Below are 22,495 nucleotides of genomic sequence, written 5' to 3'. Positions count from 1 at the left end.
TTGCCCGCCAGTGTATAACATCCGGCCCCTCACCCCCAGGGTATAACATCCGGACCCTCGCCCTCCAGTGTATAACATCCAGCCCCTCACCCCCAGAGTATAACATCTGGACCCTTGTCCCCAGTATATAAAACCAGCCCCCCACCCCTGCTGTATAACATTTGGACCCCCATGCTCGGTGTATATAACCGTCTCCGGTGTATAACCTCCAGCCCTTTGCCCTCAGTGTATAACATCTGGACGATAATTCCTGGTGTATAATATTTGGCCCTTGCTCTATAACTCTCTGCCCCTCATTAAAAGTGTATAATATCTAGTCCTCTGCCCTTGGTGTACATCATCAGAACCCCCGCCTCTGGTGTATATGTGCTGCCCCCGTGCCAGGAGCCGGGCTGCTCAGATCCAGATCCGCGGTGGCTTGAGGGTTTCCAGACCCGGGGGTCGTGCGGCCACTCAAACGAAGGGGGTATTTACAGGGGATGTATTAGAGTTTGTGACGCCACCCGTGGTATGTGGTAATTAGGAGTACCACCGCTGCAGTTGGGAGTACCCGGAGATGATGGAATGGGGCAGCCAGGTGTTGTGACCCTCAACGGGTAGGGGGGATACCCCGGAGCTCGGTGAGAGTGCCGTTGGATGCAAAGGGGTCACTTTCGTACTCAGTCCATTAAGCTGACACCGACAACTGGATAAACCAAAGTTCTGGATACCGCTGCCGCTGAGGGGAGCATAGTTCGGATCCCATCCCCAATGGTGCTGCCTGGTGATCCGTGACCTGCCTCCTGGCACTAAGTTCACTTCTCTGTTGGTCCCGGTAAAATGAAAACTACCGGGTCCCTCTTCCCATTATGGCTAAGTGTGGGAGCTTGCTCTCAGGGTTCACGCTTGGGATTTTCTGGACTGTTTTCAATGGAAAGTCCTATCCCCCTCGTTGCGATAGGACCCCGATTTTGGAGCGGGTGGGAACGGATCTTGAAGGCTCCGTTCTCCTCGGCTAAAATGTCAGGTTGCCTGAAACTACTCCTCGACCTAGGGTCCACGTACCCCGTCGGTGCACTGGTCCCAGCCCGGTGATGGTGCAAGGCCGCCGGCTGTCCTCCTCGACAGTTCCGTGCCCCTTGTCACAATCCCCTGCGACTGGGGTCCAGCTCGTCTAGGCCCAGACCACCGTCTGCCACCTAGATAGCTTCTCAGGAGCCCTGCTCCTGACCTCCTCTCACGTTCCCTTCTCAAGCTCAACTCTCTCTCTGACCTCCCCTTACCAACCCCCCAGGTGGGCGACTCTATTCCACTCAAGTCGTCCACTGGTGTGTCTGGTGATTGTGGTGCAGGGTGTATCTAGGATTTGATTAGCTGATGTAGGCAAGACCATATGGTTAGGGACCCATAACCAAGGAGGAGGTGGATACTGCACGGGAGGGCAGATTGTGCAATACCCTGTAACAACCTGATAGCCCAGGGGCATCACATTTAACTTCCAGCTCCTTGGCCCCCAGTGTATAATCTCAGGCCTCTGCTGTGCCGTCTGCCTTTAATATTTGACACAAAAGCCAGAGGTTCAGATCTGACTGATACCAGAGCGGTCCTGTAATAGGAGCCACCGGTGGAACAAGTCCACTCATGACATTTCTCCTTCCTGAATCTTCCTTATCCCTGGTCAGATAAGGGGAAGGAACTGCAGCAACTCAGTATCAAAGTGGAGACCCTATAACGTTACAGAGCGGGGGGCCGAGTGCTTAAGGGCAGAGCAGAAAGGTCACCACCGCTCTACTGACCCCATATCTGCAGACTGCAGACCCCCTCTGGGAACATCAGCAGAGCGGGAGCGGACTACAGTATTAGAATTAAAACCTCACCTTGTGTCAGCCGACCTCAGTATAGAGGGGGCAGAGCAGGGGACAGCCCCACTGTTCACATATCTATCCCTCAGACACTATATAGAGGAATGCCGGCTCAAAAAGAAGAGGCTGTAGAGGGAAAAGCGGTGATACATGTGATATAATGGCCAGAGATTGTGTTATTCTGTGCAGGCAGCTGGAATGACAGGAATACTTGAAAACCCGATAAACCAGGACACATGCCAAGTCATGTTTTTTTTTTTTGCTTTGTTAAAAAATAAAACAGTGATATGAAAGCCTGGAAAAATCTGATGAATAAATGATGCACTCAGTCATTAATTAATATCTTTATTTCAATGTATAATTCACTTTGATAAAACAGGACGAGTTCAGAGCGGGTCTGGTACCGAAAGTAGCTCAGCTTCAATATGAAGCCGTTAAATATATAGATATATATAAAAAATACAAAACAAATGTAGCTTTATTCACGCTAACAACATCATAGAGGTAACACAGTCAGACCGATATTCACTACTGATAGAGTCAGCTGCGCATGTAGAGTGTGTGGACACATGCAGAGTGTAAAGGTGGGGACAATCTGACCTCCCTGGGGGGGGACATTACTATGATACATCAATGTCACCATGTTACTGCTAGCACTGCCCCCTCAAAAAAACTAAATTAAAATGCACCATTTTCTGCAGAACTACAAGTCCCTGCATACTTTACAACCTCTGGGTGATGGGCCCGGTGGTCCATAGTGTCTGTGCCAATGGATATAAGCAGATCGCAATACTAATACTGACACTAGGTGAGTAGCTAATGCGCTAAAAAGAATGCAAATGATTCTCGGGGGGGGGGGGGTTTCACACATTTTCCCATACTGGGGGGGGGGGGGGGGGACAAGAACCTTAGGATAAGCCATCATCTGATTTGCAGGGGACAAACCTTTAGGCCAGAATTCCACTTGTGTGAGTCTCGCACCGGTATCACCCGGCACGACACGAGTCTCTCAGCTGCATAGAAATACATGCAGCCGGGTGACCCGCTCCTGTCAGGAGAGTGCACGGCCGTGCCGGGTGATACCAATGCCAGACTCGGACGAGTCATACACAAGTGGAACTGTAACCTTAGGAAGCAATCAGGAGTGAGCAGGATTCGGAGCTGCATCACTTTCTAAGCCCCCCCCCCACCCCCACCCAATGCAGCAACTCTGTCCAAACATTCTTGCAACGGAATTGTAGCCCAATTCAATGGGACCAGCTGCACCTCCCAGCAGAGATGAGCATCATGGAGCGGTGCTCTGGAGGGAGAAATAAGAGGATGCATCCAGTCCTGCATCTTTATTCTTAGGATAGGAGAAATCTGCCATTATTAGCAGATTAAGCCATGATGTCCCGGTTCCCAAACCCACCCTCAACCCTTTATTCGGAGGCAAACTGGCTGATAAGAAAAACCCTGCTTAACCCTAGAACGCATAGCTGAGGCCTCGCAGGGCTGCTAGGTTACTTGTTTTCTATGGTAGATTTCTATGGTTGCGCATTCTAGGGTTAATTAATTACGTCTGCCAATAAAAGGCATTTTTAAAAGGAGAGGTTGTGCCAAACCTAGTTATCAAATTTTCTTAAAATACAATTTCTAATTGAAATTGTTGCCAGCTCTCCCTATGAGGCAGAGCTGTATCTTTTCTGCAACTCCCTCATCTGTGCCTGCTCACTCCATCAAAGCACCATCCTGAGACTCCCATATAGTCTCGAGACGAATTTAACAGAAGGAGGATGCCCACATAGATTCTCTTTCCAAGAATTCCTCCCACTTCCCCCAATATGTGCCATCCTGAAACAATATCCTGCAGTCCATGTTACAGGTGTTGGCAGTGAAACCACACAGGCTCTGTGTACTGTAGAGGAACTGGCTACTTTCCATTCAAAGCACAGATTAGAAATTTCTATACTCTGTGCTTTGAAGGAACCGTAGAAAAAAGGCGTTGGAAATCTCAGCACCTGATGTTCCAGCTCAGAAACAGAGTAATTTTAACAAATAAATTATGAAGTGTTTGCATTTCTCATAGGCTTTGATTATGAAAACATTGTTTGCCTGGGAAAAAAAAACAAAAACCCTTTTACTAGGGAGGAAGCTAAGCTCTATAATAGAGTCTGGTTTAGAAGCTTAAAGGGAATCTGTCATCAGACCTGAGAGCAGCATGATGTAGGCATGACCCTGAAGTTTAGCAATGCAGGAGAGCTGAGAAAGCTGCCCCCGCCCCCACCACGCTCTACATGTACAATGTCTATAGACCGTGAACTGAATCACAGGAGAGGGCATATCGGACTATGTCTCACATGCGGCTGTAGGTGTAGTCCAGCAATGATAATTTCCCTGTGCTAAAACAATCATTGCAAGTATACAGCATGGATCTTGATAAGGTAATAATTGCTGAAATCTCTGTTAACCCCTTCTTAGCAAAAACCTGGAGACATATTCCCTTTAATGTTGGAACTACAACCCCACTTAGTATACTGGCACTGGCCATAAACTGGAGCACGTTCACTGCTCTATAGAAATATTTCACGTCCTGTTGTATTGATGGAACTGTAAGGGAAAAAAATATTTAAAAAGACCCTTCTCTTCTGCCCCAGAATTTCTATGAGGTTATTAACCAATTCATCTCACTGTAAGGGATAACATTTGCTGCAGTTCTAGGCTTTGTACTGATGGACAGAGATCCCCCGCAAAGGAATCCTTATTATTGCTTTCTTCTCATGACATATACATTTATTGGGTTATGAAATGGTCAGAATTAACAACCCATTGATGCATTTACCTTACGCTGCAGCCGATCTGGGCTATACTCCATCACACTAATACAGGTTTGTGGTTTATAATCATTTTTGGTGTCTTCATTCTAGGAGTCCATGTAACTGAATATGATGCAGGCCAAAGTCAATGCCTCCCACAGCCCGAGGGTGCACAGGATACATCCTATAACCAAGGCTTGAGCACGTAGAGCACTTTCTGCATCCGCACACTAAGCCAATCAGGTGAACGGATGATGCAACACTGGTACAAGGAGCAAACTGTGATTGCTGCCTATGCACAGGAACACTTCACCGGTATGCTCTATGCATCACTGACTGCACTCGTTTACAACAGGTCCATGGCTACTGTATCTCAATGTGCTGTTACGCTTTGGGATTTTGAGGTAATATTGCTTTATGTGGTACCAGGAGAAATACACCCTCCCCACCCCCCAATCACAGATTATACCGTTACCAAAAATGTATCCCTGGTGGCATTGAGATGCCACTGTACAGCAGGATGTAACTGCGGGGAGATGGTCATTTATATAAAACAGTCGCTTGCGGCACAAAAGATCTAATTACAGAAACGATGGATGAATGTCGGCTTTTCACAGTCATTGCACGTGTGCAGCGGAGTGTACGGCTCGTCATTCAGAATCGGAGCTGGACGCGTGAGATCTCTTTTTCTTCTTCTTGCTGTGTTTCTTGTGCTGCTTCTTTTTCTTGCCTTTATACTGCAATATGAGAGAACAGTGATAGGATGGTAGGACGCCGGAGGAAGGACACTATGACTTGTTTGTACAGACATGATTCCACGGACAGACAGGAGTCCGGCCGATCCTGCCCGCTTACCCACAGATCACAATGGCTAACAGGGATCTGTTTAAAGGGGGTTAGGCTACTTTCACACATCCGGTTTTAGCAGTGCGGCTCAATCCGGCTATGAAACCTATGCAACGGATGCGGCGAAAACACCACATCCTTTGCATACGTTTTTTACATGCGGCCTGTTCGTTTTTTTGCCGCTTGTGGCAGGCTACTGAGCATGTGCAGTGGCAAAAACCGGATGCGGCGGCTGGATGCGATTTTTGCCGCATCCGGCGTCCATAGGCATGCATAGGAAAATGCGCCGCATCGGCCGGATGCGTTTTTTTTTGCCACACAAAAAAAATGCCAGGCAACGTTCCATCCGGCCGCCGCATTGGCTAAATCTGCCGCATGCGGCAAAAAACGGACCGAACGCAAGCCCATGCCACACTAATGTTAGTCTATGCAAAAAAAAAACGCAATCGGCAGCAAAAAAAAACCCGGTTGCGTTTTTTCTGCAAACTGCCGGATTGTACCGCATAGGAAAAACCAGAGGTGTGAAAGCAGCCTTAATCATGTTGCTAAATTAGAGTTTGCTGCAGCCCAAAAAAGAACTGTGCAGCATATGGTCACTTTTTTGGAAAACTGCAAAAAAGAGAATTTTGTTTACTTACCGTAAATTCTTTTTCTTATAGTTCCGTATTGGGTGACCCAGACCATGGGTGTATAGCTTCTGCCTCCGGAGGACACACAAAGTACTACACTTAAAAGTGTAGCTCCTCCCTCTGAGCTTATACACCCCCTGGTGAGCAGACCCAGCCAGTTTAGTGCAAAAGCTGAAGGAGAATAGCCACCCACAAGTAGAACAGAGCAAGAGCCGGAACAACCGGAGACTCTGTCCACGACAACAGCCGGTGATAACACGCGGAACAAGAAAAGTGCCAACAGGCAACAGGGAGGGAGCTGGGTCTCCCAATACGGAACTATAAGAAAAAGAATTTACGGTAAGTAACAAAATTCTCTTTTTCATTATCGTTCCTATGGGAGACCCAGACCATGGGACGTTCCAAAGCAGTCCCTGGGTGGGAAATAAACCGAACAAAGTAGGCAAAACCTAACTTCACAAATGGGCGACAGCCGCCTGAAGGATGCGTCTGCCCAAGCTCGCATCTGCCGAAGCATGAGCATGCACTTGGTAGTGCTTCGAAAAGGTGTGCAGCCTAGACCAAGTGGCAGCCTGACAGACTTGTTGAGCCGTAGCCTGGTGCCTGAAAGCCCAAGAGGCACCAACAGCTCTGGTCGAAGGTACCTTGATCCCCGGTGGGGGAGGCACCTGAGAACTCTGGTAGGCGTCCGAAATGGTCGATCTGATCCAACGGGCTAAGGTCGGCTTAGAAGCAGAGAGACCCTTGCGCCGACCTGTGGTTAGCACAAAAAGAGAAGTGCACCGCCTAATAGAAGCGGTGCGAGACACATAGATCCGGAGAGCACGCACCAGATCTAGAGTATGCAGCGCTTTCTCAAAGAGATGAACAGGAGCCGGACAAAAGGAAGGTAGGGTAATGTCCTGGTTAAGGTGGAAAGGGGAGACCACCTTAGGAAGAAAGTCCGGAGTCGGACGGAGAACCACCTTGTCTTGATGAAACACTAAAAAAGGTGACTCCGAAGAGAGCGCGGCCAAATCAGAGACTCTCCTGAGAGAAGTTATAGCAACCAGAAAAGCCACTTTCTGAGAAAGACGATGCAAAGAGACCTCCCTAAGAGGCTCAAAGGGGGGTTTCTGCAAAACCGTGAGAACTAAATTAAGGTCCCAGGGACCCAAGGGCCGCCAGTAAGGCGGAATGATGTGAGACGCGCCTTGCATGAAGGTGTGGACCTGAGCCAGCCGAGCGAGACGCCGCTGGAACAGCACTGACAGAGCTGAGACTTGTCCCTTGAGAGAGTTGAGGGACAGTCCTAACTGCAGACCGGACTGTAGAAAAGACAGAAGGGTCAGCAAGGAGAATGGCCAAGGAGGATGGCCGGTAGAGTGACACCATGACAGGAAAATTTTCCAAGTCCTGTGATAGATCTTAGCGGTGGAAGACTTACGGGCCCGAGTCATAGTGGAGATGACTTCAGGAGGAATACCAGAAGCCGTCAAGAGCCACACCGTCAATCTGAGAGCCGCAGAATTCAGGCGGAAGAACGGACCTTGTGAGAGTAGGTCTGGATGGTCCGGGAGATGCCACGGCATCTCTACGGACAGATGGAGCAGGTCTGGATACCAAGCTCGCCTGGGCCAGTCCGGTGCAATGAGGATGACTCGACAGCCCTCTATTCTGATCTTGCGCAGAACTCTGGGCAAGAGAACTAGAGGGGGAAACACGTAGGACAGACGAAACTGGGACCAGTCCTGAACCAGTGCGTCCGCGGCGAATGCCTGAGGGTCGTGGGAGCGAGCCACGTAAACGGGAACCTTGTTGTTGTGACGGGATGCCATTAGGTCCACGTCCGGGGTGCCCCATTTGCGGCAGATTGAATGGAACACTGCCGGGTGCAGGGACCACTCGCCACCGTCAACGGTTTGACGGCTGAGATAATCTGCCTCGTCCTGAAGGATGCGTTGTACCTCCAACATTGCTAGGCGGCTGCGTGTCCCGCCTTGGTGATTGATGTAGGCAACCACTGTCGCGTTGTCTGACTGGACTCGAATGTGCCTGCCCGCCAATAGGTGGTGAAAAGCTAGGAGAGCTAGAAGCACGGCTCTGGTTTCCAGCACATTGATTGGAAGGGCTGACTCGGACGGAGTCCAAGTGCCCTGTGCTCTGTGGTGGAGACATACCGCTCCCCAGGCGGATAGACTGGCATCCGTGGTGAGAATCACCCAGGACGGGGCCAGGAAGGAGCGTCCCTGAGACAGGGAGAGAGGCCGAAGCCACCACTGAAGTGAGCCCCTGGTCTGTGGCGACAGAGCCACTAGCCTGTGCAAGGAGGAAGTCCGCTTGTCCCAACAGCGGAGAATGTCCAGCTGTAGAGGACGCAGATGGAACTGGGCAAAGGGAACAGCCTCCATTGACGCCACCATTTGACCCAGCACCTGCATCAGACGCCTGAGGGTATAACGGCGGGGCCTCAGCAGAGAGCGCACCGCCAGTTGGAGGGACTGCTGTTTGACTAAGGGCAACTTCACAAGCGCCGGCAAAGTCTCGAACTGCATCCCTAGGTACGTGAGACTCTGGGTCGGAGTCAGAGTGGATTTGGGCAGATTGACCAGCCACCCGAATTGGGCTAGAGTGGCAAGAGTGAGCGAGACACTCCGCTGACAGTCTGCGCTGGATGGAGCCTTGACTAGAAGGTCGTCCAGGTAAGGAATCACTGCCAACCCCTGTAGGTGCAGAACCGCAATCACTGCTGCCATGACCTTGGTGAATACCCAAGGGGCTGTGGCCAACCCGAAGGGGAGAGCCACAAATTGGAAATGATCTTCTCCGATTGCAAAACGTAGCCAACGCTGGTGTGAAACTGCAATTGGCACATGCAGATAGGCATCTCTGATGTCGATGGACACCAGGAAATCACCTTGGGTCATTGAGGCAATGACTGATCTCAGAGACTCCATGCGAAAATGCCGCACCTGAACATGCTTGTTGAGAAGCTTGAGATCCAGGATGGGCCGGAAGGTACCGTCCTTTTTGGGAACTAGGAAGAGATTTGAGTAGAAACCTCTGAACCGTTCCCGAGCGGGAACCGGTACAATTACTCCATTGGCCTGCAAGGCTGCCACGGCCTGTGAGAAGGCGGCGGCCTTGGAGCAGGGAGGAGTTGAGAGAAAAAATCTGTTTGGCGGGCTGGAAGAGAATTCTATCCTGTAGCCGTGGGAGATGATATCTCTCACCCACTGATCGGAGACGTGTTGAAACCACGCATCGCCAAAGTGGGAGAGCCTGCCACCGACTAAGGACGTTGCTGGCGCGGACAGATAGTCAAGAGGAGGCTGCCTTAGTGGCAGCAGCTCCTGCGGTCTTCTGTGGACGCGCTTTTGGGCGCCAGTTGGATTTCTGGTCCTTGGCTGAGTTAGCGGACGAGGCCGAGGGCTTAGAGGACGACCAGTTGGAGGAACGAAAGGAGCGAAACCTCGACTGATTCCTACCCTGGGCAGGTTTCCTGGCTTTGGTTTGTGGCATGGAAGTACTCTTCCCGCCAGTTGCTTCCTTAATAATTTCATCCAGCTGTTCTCCGAACAGCCGGGACCCAGCAAAAGGGAGCCCAGCAAGGTACTTCTTTGAAGAAGCATCTGCCTTCCACTCTCGAAGCCACAAGATTCTGCGAATAGCGAGGGAATTAGCCGAAGCCACGGCAGTGCGGTGAGAAGCTTCCAGTATGGCAGACATAGCATAGGATGAAAAAGCTGAAGCTTGGGAAGTTAAGGTAACCATTTCAGGCATAGAGTCCCTGGTGAGGGAATGCATCTCCTCCAGAGAAGCAGAGATGGCTTTGAGAGCCCACACTGCTGCAAAAGTCAGGGAGAACGAGGCCCCTGCCGCTTCATACACGGATTTGGCCAGAAGGTCAATCTGGCGGTCAGTGGAATCCTTAAGGGAAGTGCCATCAGCCACTGATACAACGGTCCGGGCTGATAGCCTAGACACCGGAGGGTCTACCTTTGGTGAATGAGCCCACTCCTTGACCACCTCAGGTGGAAAGGGAAAACGGTCATCAGAACCACGCTTTGGGAAGCGTTTGTCAGGACAGGCCCTGGGCTTGGTCACAGCGGCCTGAAAACTGGAGTGGTTAAAGAACACACTCTTTGTCCTCTTAGGCGAGGTAAACTGGTGCTTTTCTGCCAGAGAGGGTTGCTCCTCTGATACTGGCGGATTGAGATCCAGTACAGAATTAATAGAAGCAATCAAGTCACTAAGATCTGAGTCACTTTCGGACAGATCAATGGGGTACATGGAGTTAGCCTCCGAGCCCCCTGTAAAGGCATCCTCCTCATCCTGCGAGTCAGCTCTGAAATCAGAGCCACGGGACGAGGAAGGAGAGGGAGCCCTGCGTCTCTTCTTAGGAGGACGGGGTCTGGGCCCTGATGATGAATCCTCTGTGAGCTCCGGTCCTGAGAGACCCCTAGCAGCAGAGGCACCCTGTGATGGGGGCTGATGCATGTTCAGCAAAGTCCTGGACAGAAGTCCCATGTACTCAGCAAAGGACTGGGAGATAGACCTAGAAAAGGATTCTACCCAAGCCGGGGGTTCAGCCACAGGAGCAGGAGCAGCCTGAGAGACCACTGGGGGTGAGACTCCAGGCTGAGGCACCGTCAGGTTAGAGCAGACATCACAATGTGGATAGGTGCTCGGTTCAGGCAGCAGGAGCTTACATGCAGCGCATACAGCATAAAGCTTTGGGGCCTTGCTCCTCGTGTGAGACATGCTGCTGGAGTGGGTGCTCTGCCAGAGAATGACCCCCAGAGAGTATATACAGAGGTCCATAACCAGAGACCGGTTGTGGCTTACCAGACCGCTGGAGCGGTGTTGTGTGCCCTCCAGATCCCGAAGCCCGGACCCCCAAACACAGCACCTCAGCAGGGATGCTGCAAACCAGCGCTGCAATGACTGATCGCAGAGAGAACGCTGAAAAAATGGCCGCCGGAGCGAAGAGAGGGGGCGGGACTTGCTTGAGGAGCGGGATCTGGAGGGCCATTGAGACCTACAGGGGAGGGGACACACACTGCAGTGGGGACTGTCCCTCCCCTGTACAGAACGGCTGCCGGGAGGAGCCGAGCCTGTCCCTCTGCATGAGTGACATGCGAGGGCAGTGAAACAGAAACTAGGCCTCCGGTGAAGCCGGGGCCTAAATTTGAGCAGCGCGGCCAACGCGCAGGCACCATCGGCGCGGTTCTCAGGCGACAGCTAGAGAACCCGCCGGAAATGTCAGTAAACATAATAAGCACACTCTCCCCCAACAATAAAGTACAGGGACCCCGAAATATAAACGTCTCAGGTACTTAGCTTCTGAGACGCAGGGCCAGGTCCCTGGGGATGAGCGCTCCGTTCCAGCAGGGTCCTGAAGGGCTGCGGATGGAGACCGGCCTCCTGCCAAGCATGGAGACCGTGCTGGCTCCCACTTCAAGCCAGAGCCCAGGAGGGATGGTGAAGGAGCACGGCATGTAAGGCTCCAGCCTAAGAATCAACCTTACAACACCGCCGACACAGTGGGGTGAGAAGGGACATGCCGGGGGTCCAGACGTGGACCCCACTCTTCAATCTCGTTCCAAAAGGAAAAAATCATATGAGAATGCATGTGTGGATGTATGCCTCCTGAACACAAAGCGATAAACGGGCTAGATCTGGTTCTCCAGCGGGTGTATAAGCTCAGGGGGAGGAGCTACACTTTTAAGTGTAGTACTTTGTGTGTCCTCCAGATGTAGAAGCTAAACACCCATGGTCTGGGTCTCCCATAGGAACGATAAAGAAATGGCTCTTCTCCATATGTGAGGTGCCCCATAATTGCTGAATTGCAGCTCTGAAGGGCTTAATCCAACCATACATTACACAGATGGGTTTTATGCCTTCATGAATGGACACCTCAGATACTTACTGCTTTTTCTTCGCTGCTTTTTTTTCTTTTCCCATATATCTAAGAAAACAGGAACCATGTCAGTATATTTTAACAACATAATAATATATATTGCAATGGTAGAAGTAGAAAAAAAAATGACTAGATGTGCAAGACTTACCAGAGGGGGGGGGGGGGGGTTGGGTTAGTCTTACAATCCGGTGGTGTCACAGGAGGCAAGGGCGGTGGTGGAGCAGGGCGATGCTGCGGGTGTCCCAAATGCTCTGTCCAGGCGCTGTCAGGTAAGCAACATTCAGAAACTGTCGGCGGTGCGGCCTTCAAAGAAATGGCACCCAGAGATTGCGTGTGAGCAGATTGAGCTATCTGCTCAATGACAAGCCGATATCTCATCTGCACAAGCGCCACCTCCAAGCGCCATATTCCTTAAGTCCACTGCTGGGAGATCAATGGGCCGGAGGCGGCACATGCGCAGATGAGATCTTGAGCAGAGAGCTCCAACTCCAGGCGCCATTATTTGAAGCCAGCACTGCCAAGATTTTCAGGATGGCCCCTGCCTCACTGCTCGCAGCCCACAGCACAGCCCCTGCCTCCTGTGACCATCCACCAAGTCCCGGTGAGCTACATTCAGATTATAAGACGCACCTCTCCTTTTGTTCCCAAATTTATGAGAGGAAAAGTGCGTCTTATAATCCGAAAAAAGAGAATTTTGTTTACTTACCGTAAATTCTTTTTCTTATAGTTCCGACATGGGAGACCCAGACCATGGGTGTATAGCTTCTGCCTCCGGAGGACACACAAAGTACTACACTAAAAAGTGTAGCTCCTCCCTCCGAGCATATACACCCCCTGGATAACCGAATATAGCCAATTTAGTGCAAAAGCTGAAGGAGGACATCCACCCACAAGTAGAGATAGAGTAAAACCCGGAACAACCGGAGCCTCTGTCTACAACAACAGCCGGTGAAAACACACGGAACAAGAAAACTGCCAACAGGCAACAGGGAGGGTGCTGGGTCTCCCATGTCGGAACTATAAGAAAAAGAATTTACGGTAAGTAAACAAAATTCTCTTTTTCTTTATCGTTCCTATGGGAGACCCAGACCATGGGACGTCTCAAAGCAGTCCATGGGTGGGAATAAACAGAAAACTGAGAAGTAGGCAAAACCTAACTTCACAAATGGGCGACAGCTGCCTGAAGGATGCGTCTGCCCAAGCTCGCATCTGCCGAAGCATGAGCATGCACTTGGTAGTGCTTCGAAAAGGTATGCAGACTGGACCAAGTGGCAGCCTGACAGACCTGCTGAGCCGTAGCCTGGTGCCTGAAAGCCCAAGAGGCACCGACAGCTCTGGTCGAGTGTGCCTTGATCCCCGGTGGGGGGAGGCACTTGAGTACACTGGTAGGCATCGGAAATGGCCGACCTAATCCAACGAGCTAGGGTCGGCTTAGAAGCCGAGAGGCCCTTACGCCGACCAGTGGTCAGCACAAAAAGAGAGGTGCACCGCCTAAGAGCAGCGGTGCGAGACACATAGATCCGGAGCGCCCGCACCAGATCCAGAGTATGCAACGCTTTTTCAAAGCGATGAACAGGAGCCGGACAAAAGGAAGGCAGGGAAATATCCTGGTTAAGGTGGAAAGGAGATACCACCTTAGGAAGAAAGTCCGGAGTCGGACGGAGAACCACTTTGTCTTGATGAAAAACCAAAAAAGGTGACTCCGAAGAGAGCGCAGCCAAATCAGAGACTCTCCTGAGGGAAGTTATGGCCACTAGAAAGACCACTTTCTGTGAAAGACGAAACAAAGAAACCTCCCTAAGTGGCTCAAAAGGGGGTTTCTGCAAGGCCGTGAGGACCAGATTAAGGTCCCAGGGATCCAGAGGCCGCCGGTAAGGCGGAATGATGTGAGATGCGCCCTGCATGAAGGTGCGCACCTGAGCCAGCCGGGCGATACGCCGCTGGAACAACACTGACAGAGCCGAGACCTGTCCCTTGAGGGAATTGAGGGATAGTCCTAGCTGCAGACCAGACTGCAGGAAGGACAGAAGGGTCGGTAGGGAAAAAGGCCAAGGGGCATGGCCGGAAGAACGACACCAGGACAGGAAAATCTTCCAAGTCCTGTGGTAAATTTTGGCCGAGGAAGACTTCCGAGCCCGAGTCATAGTGGAGATGACTTCGGGAGGAATGCCGGAAGCCGTCAGGATCCAGGACTCAAGAGCCACGCCGTCAATCTGAGAGCTGCAGAATTCTGGCGGAAAAACGGACCTTGTGAGAGAAGATCTGGGCGGTCCGGGAGATGCCACGGCACCTCTACGGACAGACGGAGCAGGTCTGGGTACCAAGCTCGCCTGGGCCAGTCTGGAGCAATGAGTATGACCCGACGGCCCTCCATTCTGATCTTGCGCAGGACTCTGGGCAAGAGAGCTAGAGGGGGGAAACACGTAAGACAAACGGAACTGGGACCAATCCTGAACCAGCGCGTCCGCTGCAAAGGCCTGAGGATCGTGGGAGCGAGCCACGTAAACCGGGACCTTGTTGTTGTGCCAGGATGCCATTAGATCCACTTCTGGAGTGCCCCACTTGCGGCAGATCGACCGGAACACTGCCGGATGCAGAGCCCACTCGCCGTTGTCCACGGTTTGACGGCTGAGATAATCTGCCTCCCAGTTTTCTACGCCTGGGATGTGGACTGCGGATATGGTGGACTTGGAGTCCTCCGTCCACTGAAGGATGCGTTGAACCTCCAACATTGTCAGGCGGCTGCGAGTCCCGCCCTGGTGATTGATGTAGGCAACTGCTGTCGCGTTGTCTGACTGGACTCGAATGTGCTTGCCCGCCAACAGGTGGTGAAAGGCTACGAGAGCTAAGAGCACAGCTCTGATTTCAAGCACATTGATCGAGAGGGCTGATTCGGACGGAGTCCAAGTGCCCTGTGCTCGGTGGTGGAGAAATACTGCTCCCCAGCCGGATAGACTGGCATCCGTGGTGAGGATCACCCAGGACGGGGTCAGGAAGGAGCGTCCCTGAGACAGAGAGAGGGGCCAAAGCCACCACTGAAGAGAGCTCCTGGTCTGTGGCGACAGAGCCACCAACCTGTGCAAGGAAGAAGTCCACTTGTCCCAACAGCGGAGAATGTCCAGCTGCAGAGGACTCAGATGGAACTGGGCAAAGGGAACCGCTTCCATTGACGCCACCATCTGACCCAGCACCTGCATGAGGTGCCTGATGGAATGACGGCGGGGCCTCGACAGAGAGCGCACCGCCAGATGGAGGGACTGCTGTTTGACTAAGGGCAGCTTGACAAGTGCCGGCAGAGTCTCGAATTGCATCCCTAGGTACGTGAGTTTTTGGGTCGGGGTCAGAGTGGACTTGGGCAGATTGACAAGCCACCCGAATTGAACAAAAGTGGCGAGAGTGAGCGAGACACTCCGCTGACAGTCTGCGCTGGACGAAGCCTTGACAAGAAGGTCGTCCAGGTAAGGAATCACTGCCAACCCCTGGAGGTGCAGAACCGCAACCACTGCTGCCATGACCTTGGTAAATACTCGAGGGGCCGTGGCTAACCCGAAGGGGAGAGCCACGAATTGGAAATGTTCCTCTCCGATTGCAAAACGTAGCTAACGCTGGTGTGAAACTGCAATTGGCACATGCAGATAGGCATCTCTGATGTCGATGGACGCCAGGAAATCTCCTTGGGTCATTGAGGCAATGACTGATCTCAGAGACTCCATGCGAAAGCGCCGCACCTGAACATGCTTGTTGAGAAGCTTGAGATCCAGGATGGGCCGGAAGGAACCGTCCTTTTTGGGGACTAGGAAGAGATTTGAGTAAAAACCTCTGAACCGTTCCCTGGCGGGAACCGGTACAATTACTCCGTTGGCCTGCAAGGATGCCACGGCCTCAGAGAAGGCGGCGGCCTTGGAGCAGGGGGGAGTTGACAGAAAAAATCTGTTTGGCGGGCTGGAAGAGAACTCTATCCTGTAGCCGTGGGAGATGATATCCCGCACCCACTGATCGGAGACGTGTTGAAACCACACGTCGCCAAAGTGGGAGAGCCTGCCACCGACCAAGGACGTTGCTGGCTCGGCCAGATAGTCAAGAGGAGGCTGCCTTGGTGGCAGCAGCTCCTGCGGACTTTTGTGGACGCGGCTTCTTGCGCCAGGTGGGCTTCTGATCCTTGGCTGAGTTAGTGGACGAGGCCGAGGGCTTGGAGGACGACCTGTTAGAGGAACGAAAGGAACGAAACCTCGACTGGTTCCTGCCCTGGACAGGTTTCCTGGTTTTAGTCTGTGGCAAGGAAGTACTCTTCCCGCCAGTAGCCTCCTTAATTATTTCATCCAGTTGTTCACCGAACAGCCTGGACCCAGCAAATGGGAGCCCAGCAAGGTACTTCTTTGAGGAAGCATCTGCCCTCCACTGTCGAAGCCACAAGATCCTGCGGATAGCGAGGGAATTAGCGGAGGCCACCGCAGTGCGGTGAGAGGCCTCCAGCATGGCAGACATGGCGTAGGCTGAAAAGGCTGAAGCCTGGGAAGTTAAAGTAACCAATTCAGGCATAGAGTCCCTAGTGAGGGAATGCATCTCCTCTAGGGAAGCAGAGATGGCTTTGAGAGCCCACACTGCTGCAAAGGACGGGGAGAACGAGGCCCCTGCCGCCTCATAGACGGACTTGGCCAGGAGGTCAACCTGGCGGTCAGTGGGATCCTTAAGTGAGGTGCCATCAACCACAGATACAACTGTCCGGGCTGAGAGTCTAGACACCGGAGGGTCTACCTTTGGTGAGTGAGCCCACTCCTTGACCACCTCTGGTGGAAAAGGAAAACGGTCATCAGAACCAGGCTTTGGGAAGCGTTTGTCAGGACAGGCCCTAGGCTTGGACACAGCAGCCTGAAAACTGGAGTGGTTAAAGAACACACTCCTTGTTCTCTTAGGCAAGGTAAACTGGTGCTTTTCTGCCAGAGAGGGTTGCTCCTCTGATACAGGCGGATTGAGGTCCAGTACAGAATTAATGGACGCAATCAAATCACTCACATCTGCATCACCCTCGGTCAGATCAATGGGGATAGCGTCCGAGCCCCCAGTAAAGACATCCTTCTCGTCCTGCGAGTCGGCTCGTGAATCGGAGCCGTGGGATGAAGAAGGAGAGGGGACCCTGCGTCTCCTTTTAGGAGGACGGGGTCTGGGAGCAGATGAAGAATCCTCTGTGAGCTCTGCAGAGCGAGCCGAAGCAGCAGAGGCGCCCTGAGAAGGGGGCTGATGCATGGACAGCAGAGTCCGGGACAGCTGTCCCATGGAGTCGGCGAAGGACTGGGAGATAGACTTAGAAAACAATTCTACCCAAGCCGGGGGTTCAGCCTCCGGGGCCGGAGCAGCCGGAGGGACCACTGGGGAGACTCCAGGCTGAGGCACCACCATGTTAGAGCAGGCATCACAATGAGGATATGTGCTCGGTTCAGGCAGTACGAGCTTACATGCAGTGCATATTGAGTACAGCCTTGCAGCCTTGCTCCTAGTGAGAGACATGCTGCTGAGGTGGAGGTTCTGCAGTAAAGAACACACTCCTTCAGAATGACTCCCAGAGAGTGTATAAGAAAGTCCACAACCAGAGGTTGTGGCTTACCAGACCGTTTTGTGTGCCCTCCGGATCCCACAGCTCGGACCCCCAGACAGGTTGCAGAGATGCAGCAGCCAGCGCCGATCAGTGTGAGAACGCTGATAAAATGGCGCCGGAGTGAGGGCGGGGCCTAGTCCAAGAGCGGGAACCGGAGGGCCAAGGAGATATACAGGGGAGGGAAACATCTCCTCAGAGAGGAGTGTCCTCCCCTGTGCTGAACGGCCGGTGGGCGGCGCCGCACTGTCCCTCTGCATGACTGACATGCAGGGGCAGTGAAAACGAAAGTAGGCCGCAGCCGAAGCCGGGGCCTAAATTTTACAATGCGGCCGGCGCGCAGGCACCCTCGGCGCGGTTCTCTGGTGAAAACCGGAGAACCGGCCGGAAATGTCACAAAGGTTACATAACACACTCTCCCCAACATTAAAGTGCAAGGGACCCCCTGACACATAACGTCTCAATACTTAGCTTGTGAGACGCAGGGCCAGGTCCCTGAGGGATGAGTGCTCCGTCCGGCAGGGTCCTGAAAGGGCTGCGGATGGAGACCGGTCTCCTGCAAAGCAGTGAGAACCGGTGCTGGCTCCCACTTCAAGCTAGAGCCCGAGGGATGGTGAAGGAGCGCGGCATGTAAGGCTCCAGCCTTGAAATCAACCTTAACAACACCGCCGACACAGTGGGGTGAGAAGGGACATGCCGGGAGTCCAGGCTTGGACCCGCTTTTTCTTCAAACTCTTTAAAATCAAAATCAGATGAGAATGCATGTGTGGATGTGTGCCTCCCATGTAATGTTCTGTGCTGATCCCCTCCCCCCCCCTTTTTTTTTTTTTTTTCTGTATGTTTATGCCTTATGTGGCTATGGGAGAATGCGCTCATTATTGTTATTGGGAGAGTGTTTGCTCCCCAGGCGATCGTGCCGGTTTCCCTCTACCAGTCCCGGATCCCCTGCTTTAAAATGAATGATGCAGAGGGGGCCGGAGTCTTTTTCTCCGTAGCCGGGAGTCTGCAAACTATAGCTTTGTGAGGATGCGCTTACTGGGGGTAATGGGAGTGTGTTTGCTATATAGGCGATCGTGCCGGTTTCATCCTATTAGTCCGGATCCCTTGCTTTTGAATGAATGATGCGGAGGGGGGCGGAGCCTTTGCTCCGTACTTGGGATGATGTAAATTGTGCGGTCATGTGCCTTTGAAGATTTACGCCCATTCAGACGTTATCAGCTGGAAGGCTTGTCTGCTGCGCGTCATTTTCCGGACCTTGTACGCTGGGCGTACATATGGTAATAGGTGACGTGGCCCATGCGGTCATGTGACTTTGATAGGTCACATGGGTTTATTTACATCCGGCGCGGGGCCGTGATTTCCCGGTCTGATGATTGGCTTTTTATGATAAACTTCCAGGGTTTCCATGGATATGTAGGCGTGGCTGGGGCTAATCACCTAACCAATCAGCTTTACATGGGGGGGCATTTAACTGTGAGTAGCTGCAGAACAAGTCGTCCATGCGATACATCTGCATGGAGAGGTGCGTGCTGCAGAACAAGTAGCCCCCTGACAACTCTCTGGTATGTGACCGCTGCTTGTTCAATACCTTATAGACATTTCATGTGGTTTGGATTTGGGGTTATTTTGATATATATTTATTCCACAGGCGATTGGGCCCCTTAATAAATATCGTCTCCTGATGAACCCTAGTGGATGTAATGGGGAGAAACGCGTCGAGACCTTGTGATTTTATAGTATTGGGTTGAGGACCATGAAAGCCGGGACACCTTCACCTCAAGGGAGAAATAAACGCTAACGAATTATTGACCTGAATTTATCTCAGATAAGTGTAAACTATTTTCTATATTCCCTCACTATTTGATGGTTTAACCCCTCAGATTACCCGATAAGAAGGGAGTATAGGGATATCATAGGAGGGAAAGCCGCCGAGGAATGGGGGCACCTTTTTACCTTTAGGGTGCGTGTAACCTTGGTTATATCTCCATTGGCAGGTAGAGGAAAGAGAGAAGGAGGGTCATTTAGAGATTTTTCTATTTTTTGAATCCCATAAGAGTGATATAAAATTGGAACAACCGCTGTGTTCCGTAGGTGAATACCATTGAGGCTGTATCATGGTCCTGGGATATTTTCTTGTGTGTGTCACATTTCACAGGTGGAATTCTAAATTGTTTTAATCTATTTCAATAAAAATTGGTTTTAGATATACTAATTGAGGTAGCCTTGGGTGTAACTAATTGATATACTACCTGTAAACTGTTTTTCTAAGTGTAAAATTCAATTGTCTGGGTCTCCCAATGGAGCGACAAAGAAATTCATGTGTGGATGTGTGCCTCCTGAACACAAAGCATTGAACTGGCTATATTCGGTTATCCAGGGGGTGTATATGCTCGGAGGGAGGGGCTACACTTTTTAGTGTAGTACTTTGTGTGTCCTCCGGAGGCAGAAGCTATACACCCATGGTCTGGGTCTCCCATAAGGAACGATGAAGAAAATACGGTAACTAGAATTTACATTGTGTTTGGCTGCCTTAAAAAGTAGCAGCGGCTACAGGGTGAAAGAAGGGAATTTTGTTACTTACCGTAAATTCCTTTTCTTCTAGCTCTTATTGGGAGACCCAGACGATTGGGTGTATAGCTACTGCCTCCGGAGGCCACACAAAGCATTACACTAAAAAGTGTAAGGCCCCTCCCCTTCTGGCTATACACCCCCCGTGGGATCACGGGCTGCTCAGTTTTAGTGCTAAAGCAAGAAGGAGGAAAGCCAATAACTGGTTTAAACAAATTCACTCCGAGTAACATCGGAGAACTGAAAACCGTTCAACATGAACAACATGTGTACCCGCAAACAAACCAAAAATCCCGAAGGACAACAGGGCGGGTGCTGGGTCTCCCAATAAGAGCTAGAAGAAAAGGAATTTACGGTAAGTAACAAAATTCCCTTCTTCTTCGGCGCTCTATTGGGAGACCCAGACGATTGGGACGTCCAAAAGCAGTCCCTGGGTGGGTAACAAAATACCTCCAGTTAGAGCTGCAAGACAGCCCTCCTCTACGAGGAGGCCACTGCCGCCTGCAGGACTCTTCTACCTAGGCTGGCGTCCGCCGAAGCATAGGTATGCACCTGATAATGTTTGGTGAAAGTGTGCAAACTCGACCAGGTAGCTGCCTGGCACACTTGTTGAGCCGAAGCCTGGTGTCGTAATGCCCAGGACGCACCCACGGCTCTGGTTGAATGGGCCTTCAGCCCTGAAGGAACCGGAAGCCCCGCAGAACGGTAGGCTTCCAGAATTGGTTCTTTGATCCATCGAGCCAGGGTGGCTTTAGAAGCCTGCGACCCCTTGCGCTGGCCAGCGACAAGGACAAAGAGTGCATCAGAGCGGCGCAGGGGCGCCGTGCGGGAAATGTAGATTCTGAGTGCTCTCACCAGATCTAACAAATGTAAATCCTTTTCATACCGGTGAACCGGATGAGGACAAAAGGAAGGTAAGGAGATATCCTGATTAATATGAAACGAGGATACTACCTTAGGGAGAAACTCCTGAATGGGGCGCAGCACTACCTTGTCCTGGTGGACCACCAGGAAGGGAGCCTTGGATGACAGCGCTGCTAGCTCAGACACTCTCCGAAGAGACGTGATCGCTACCAGAAAGGCCACTTTCCGTGATAGTCGAGAGAGTGAAACATCCGTCAGAGACTCGAAAGGCGGCTTCTGGGGAGCAACTAGTACCCTGTTCAGATCCCATGGATCTAACGGCCGCTCGTACGGGGGGGACGATATGACAAACCCCCTGCAGGAACGTGCGTACCTGCGGACGTCGTGCTAGACGCTTCTGAAAAAACACCAATAGCGCCGAGACTTGCCCTTTAAGGGAGCCGAGCGACAAGCCCTTTTCCAACCCAGATTGCAGGAAGGAAAGAAAAGTAGGCAATGCCAATGGCCAGGGGGACACTCCTTGTACAGAGCACCAGTAAAAGAAAATCTTCCACTTCCGTGGTAGATCTTAGCAGACGTGGGCTTCATAGCCTGTCTCATGGTGGCAACGACCCCTTGGGATAATCCTGAGGACACTAGGATCTAGGACGCAATGGCCACACAGTAGGTTCAGGGCCGTAGAATTCAGATGGAAAAACGGCCCTTGGGACAGTAAGTCTGGCCGGTCTGGTAGTGCCCACGGTTGACCGACCGTGAGATGCCTGTCGCCAGAGCTCTTTGATCGTCATGAAAACCGGGACCTTGCTGTTGTGCCGATTCGTGAAACCCGTCCGGGTGCAGAGACCATTCTCCTGCGTCCACGCCCTGGTGACTGAGGAAGTCTGCTTCCCAGTTTTCTACGCCCGGGATGTGAACTGCGGATATGGTGTATGCTCTGTCTTCCACCCCTAGCAGAATCCGGCGGACTTCCTGGGAGGCTCGCCGACTGCGTAGTCCGCCTTGGTGGTTGATGTATGCCACCGCTGTGGATTGTCCGACTGAATTCGGATCTGTTTGCCTTCCAGCCACTGCAGGAAGTCTTGCAGGGCAATATACACTGCCCAGAGCTCCAGACAATTGATCTGAAGAGTGGACTCCTCTGAAGAGAGTCCTTGATCGTCTGAGAAAGGGGGACGTTCCTGTGTAGGGACATCGACTTCCCCTCCCATTAGCGAAGAATGTTCTATTGAAGTGGACGCAGATGAAACTGCGTGAAAGGGACTGCCTCTGGATGAGGTGTCTCCTTGAAGGAGAGACTGCACCCCCGTCTGTAGTGACCGCTGTTTGTCCAGTGGAAGCTTCACCATCGCTGAGAGAGTGTGAAACCCCAAGCTAAGATATGCCAGCGATTGGTTTTAACTTTGAAAAGTTGAGGACCCACCCGAAACTCTGGGAAGTCTCCAGCGCCATGTTCAGGCTGT

At 51.9% G+C, this 22,495-nt stretch overlaps 1 protein-coding gene across 2 annotated transcripts in view; it reads right to left on the bottom strand.

Annotated features, from left to right (window-relative positions):
* Positions 1-2,178: 2,178 nt before the first annotated feature.
* The window catches only part of FAM133B (family with sequence similarity 133 member B), a 58,177-nt gene continuing 37,860 nt past the window's right edge, over positions 2,179-22,495 (bottom strand). Inside the window, exons 10-11 of one of the 2 annotated variants that reach the window (XM_075315648.1) lie at positions 12,023-12,061; positions 2,179-5,373 (exon numbers count right to left, since the gene is read on the bottom strand). In XM_075315648.1, the coding sequence (XP_075171763.1) occupies positions 5,287-5,373; positions 12,023-12,061 (126 nt within the window). In that variant the 3' untranslated portion in view covers positions 2,179-5,286. The remainder of the gene's footprint in view (positions 5,374-12,022; positions 12,062-22,495) is intronic. The other variant, XM_075315649.1, reaches the window with a different exon arrangement.

Source organism: Anomaloglossus baeobatrachus, chromosome 6 (assembly GCF_048569485.1).
Source record: "Anomaloglossus baeobatrachus isolate aAnoBae1 chromosome 6, aAnoBae1.hap1, whole genome shotgun sequence".
NCBI classification, from domain to species: domain Eukaryota; kingdom Metazoa; phylum Chordata; class Amphibia; order Anura; family Aromobatidae; genus Anomaloglossus; species Anomaloglossus baeobatrachus.
Note: the sequence above shows the minus strand (reverse complement) of the source record. Positions and strands in the feature narration are given on the sequence as shown.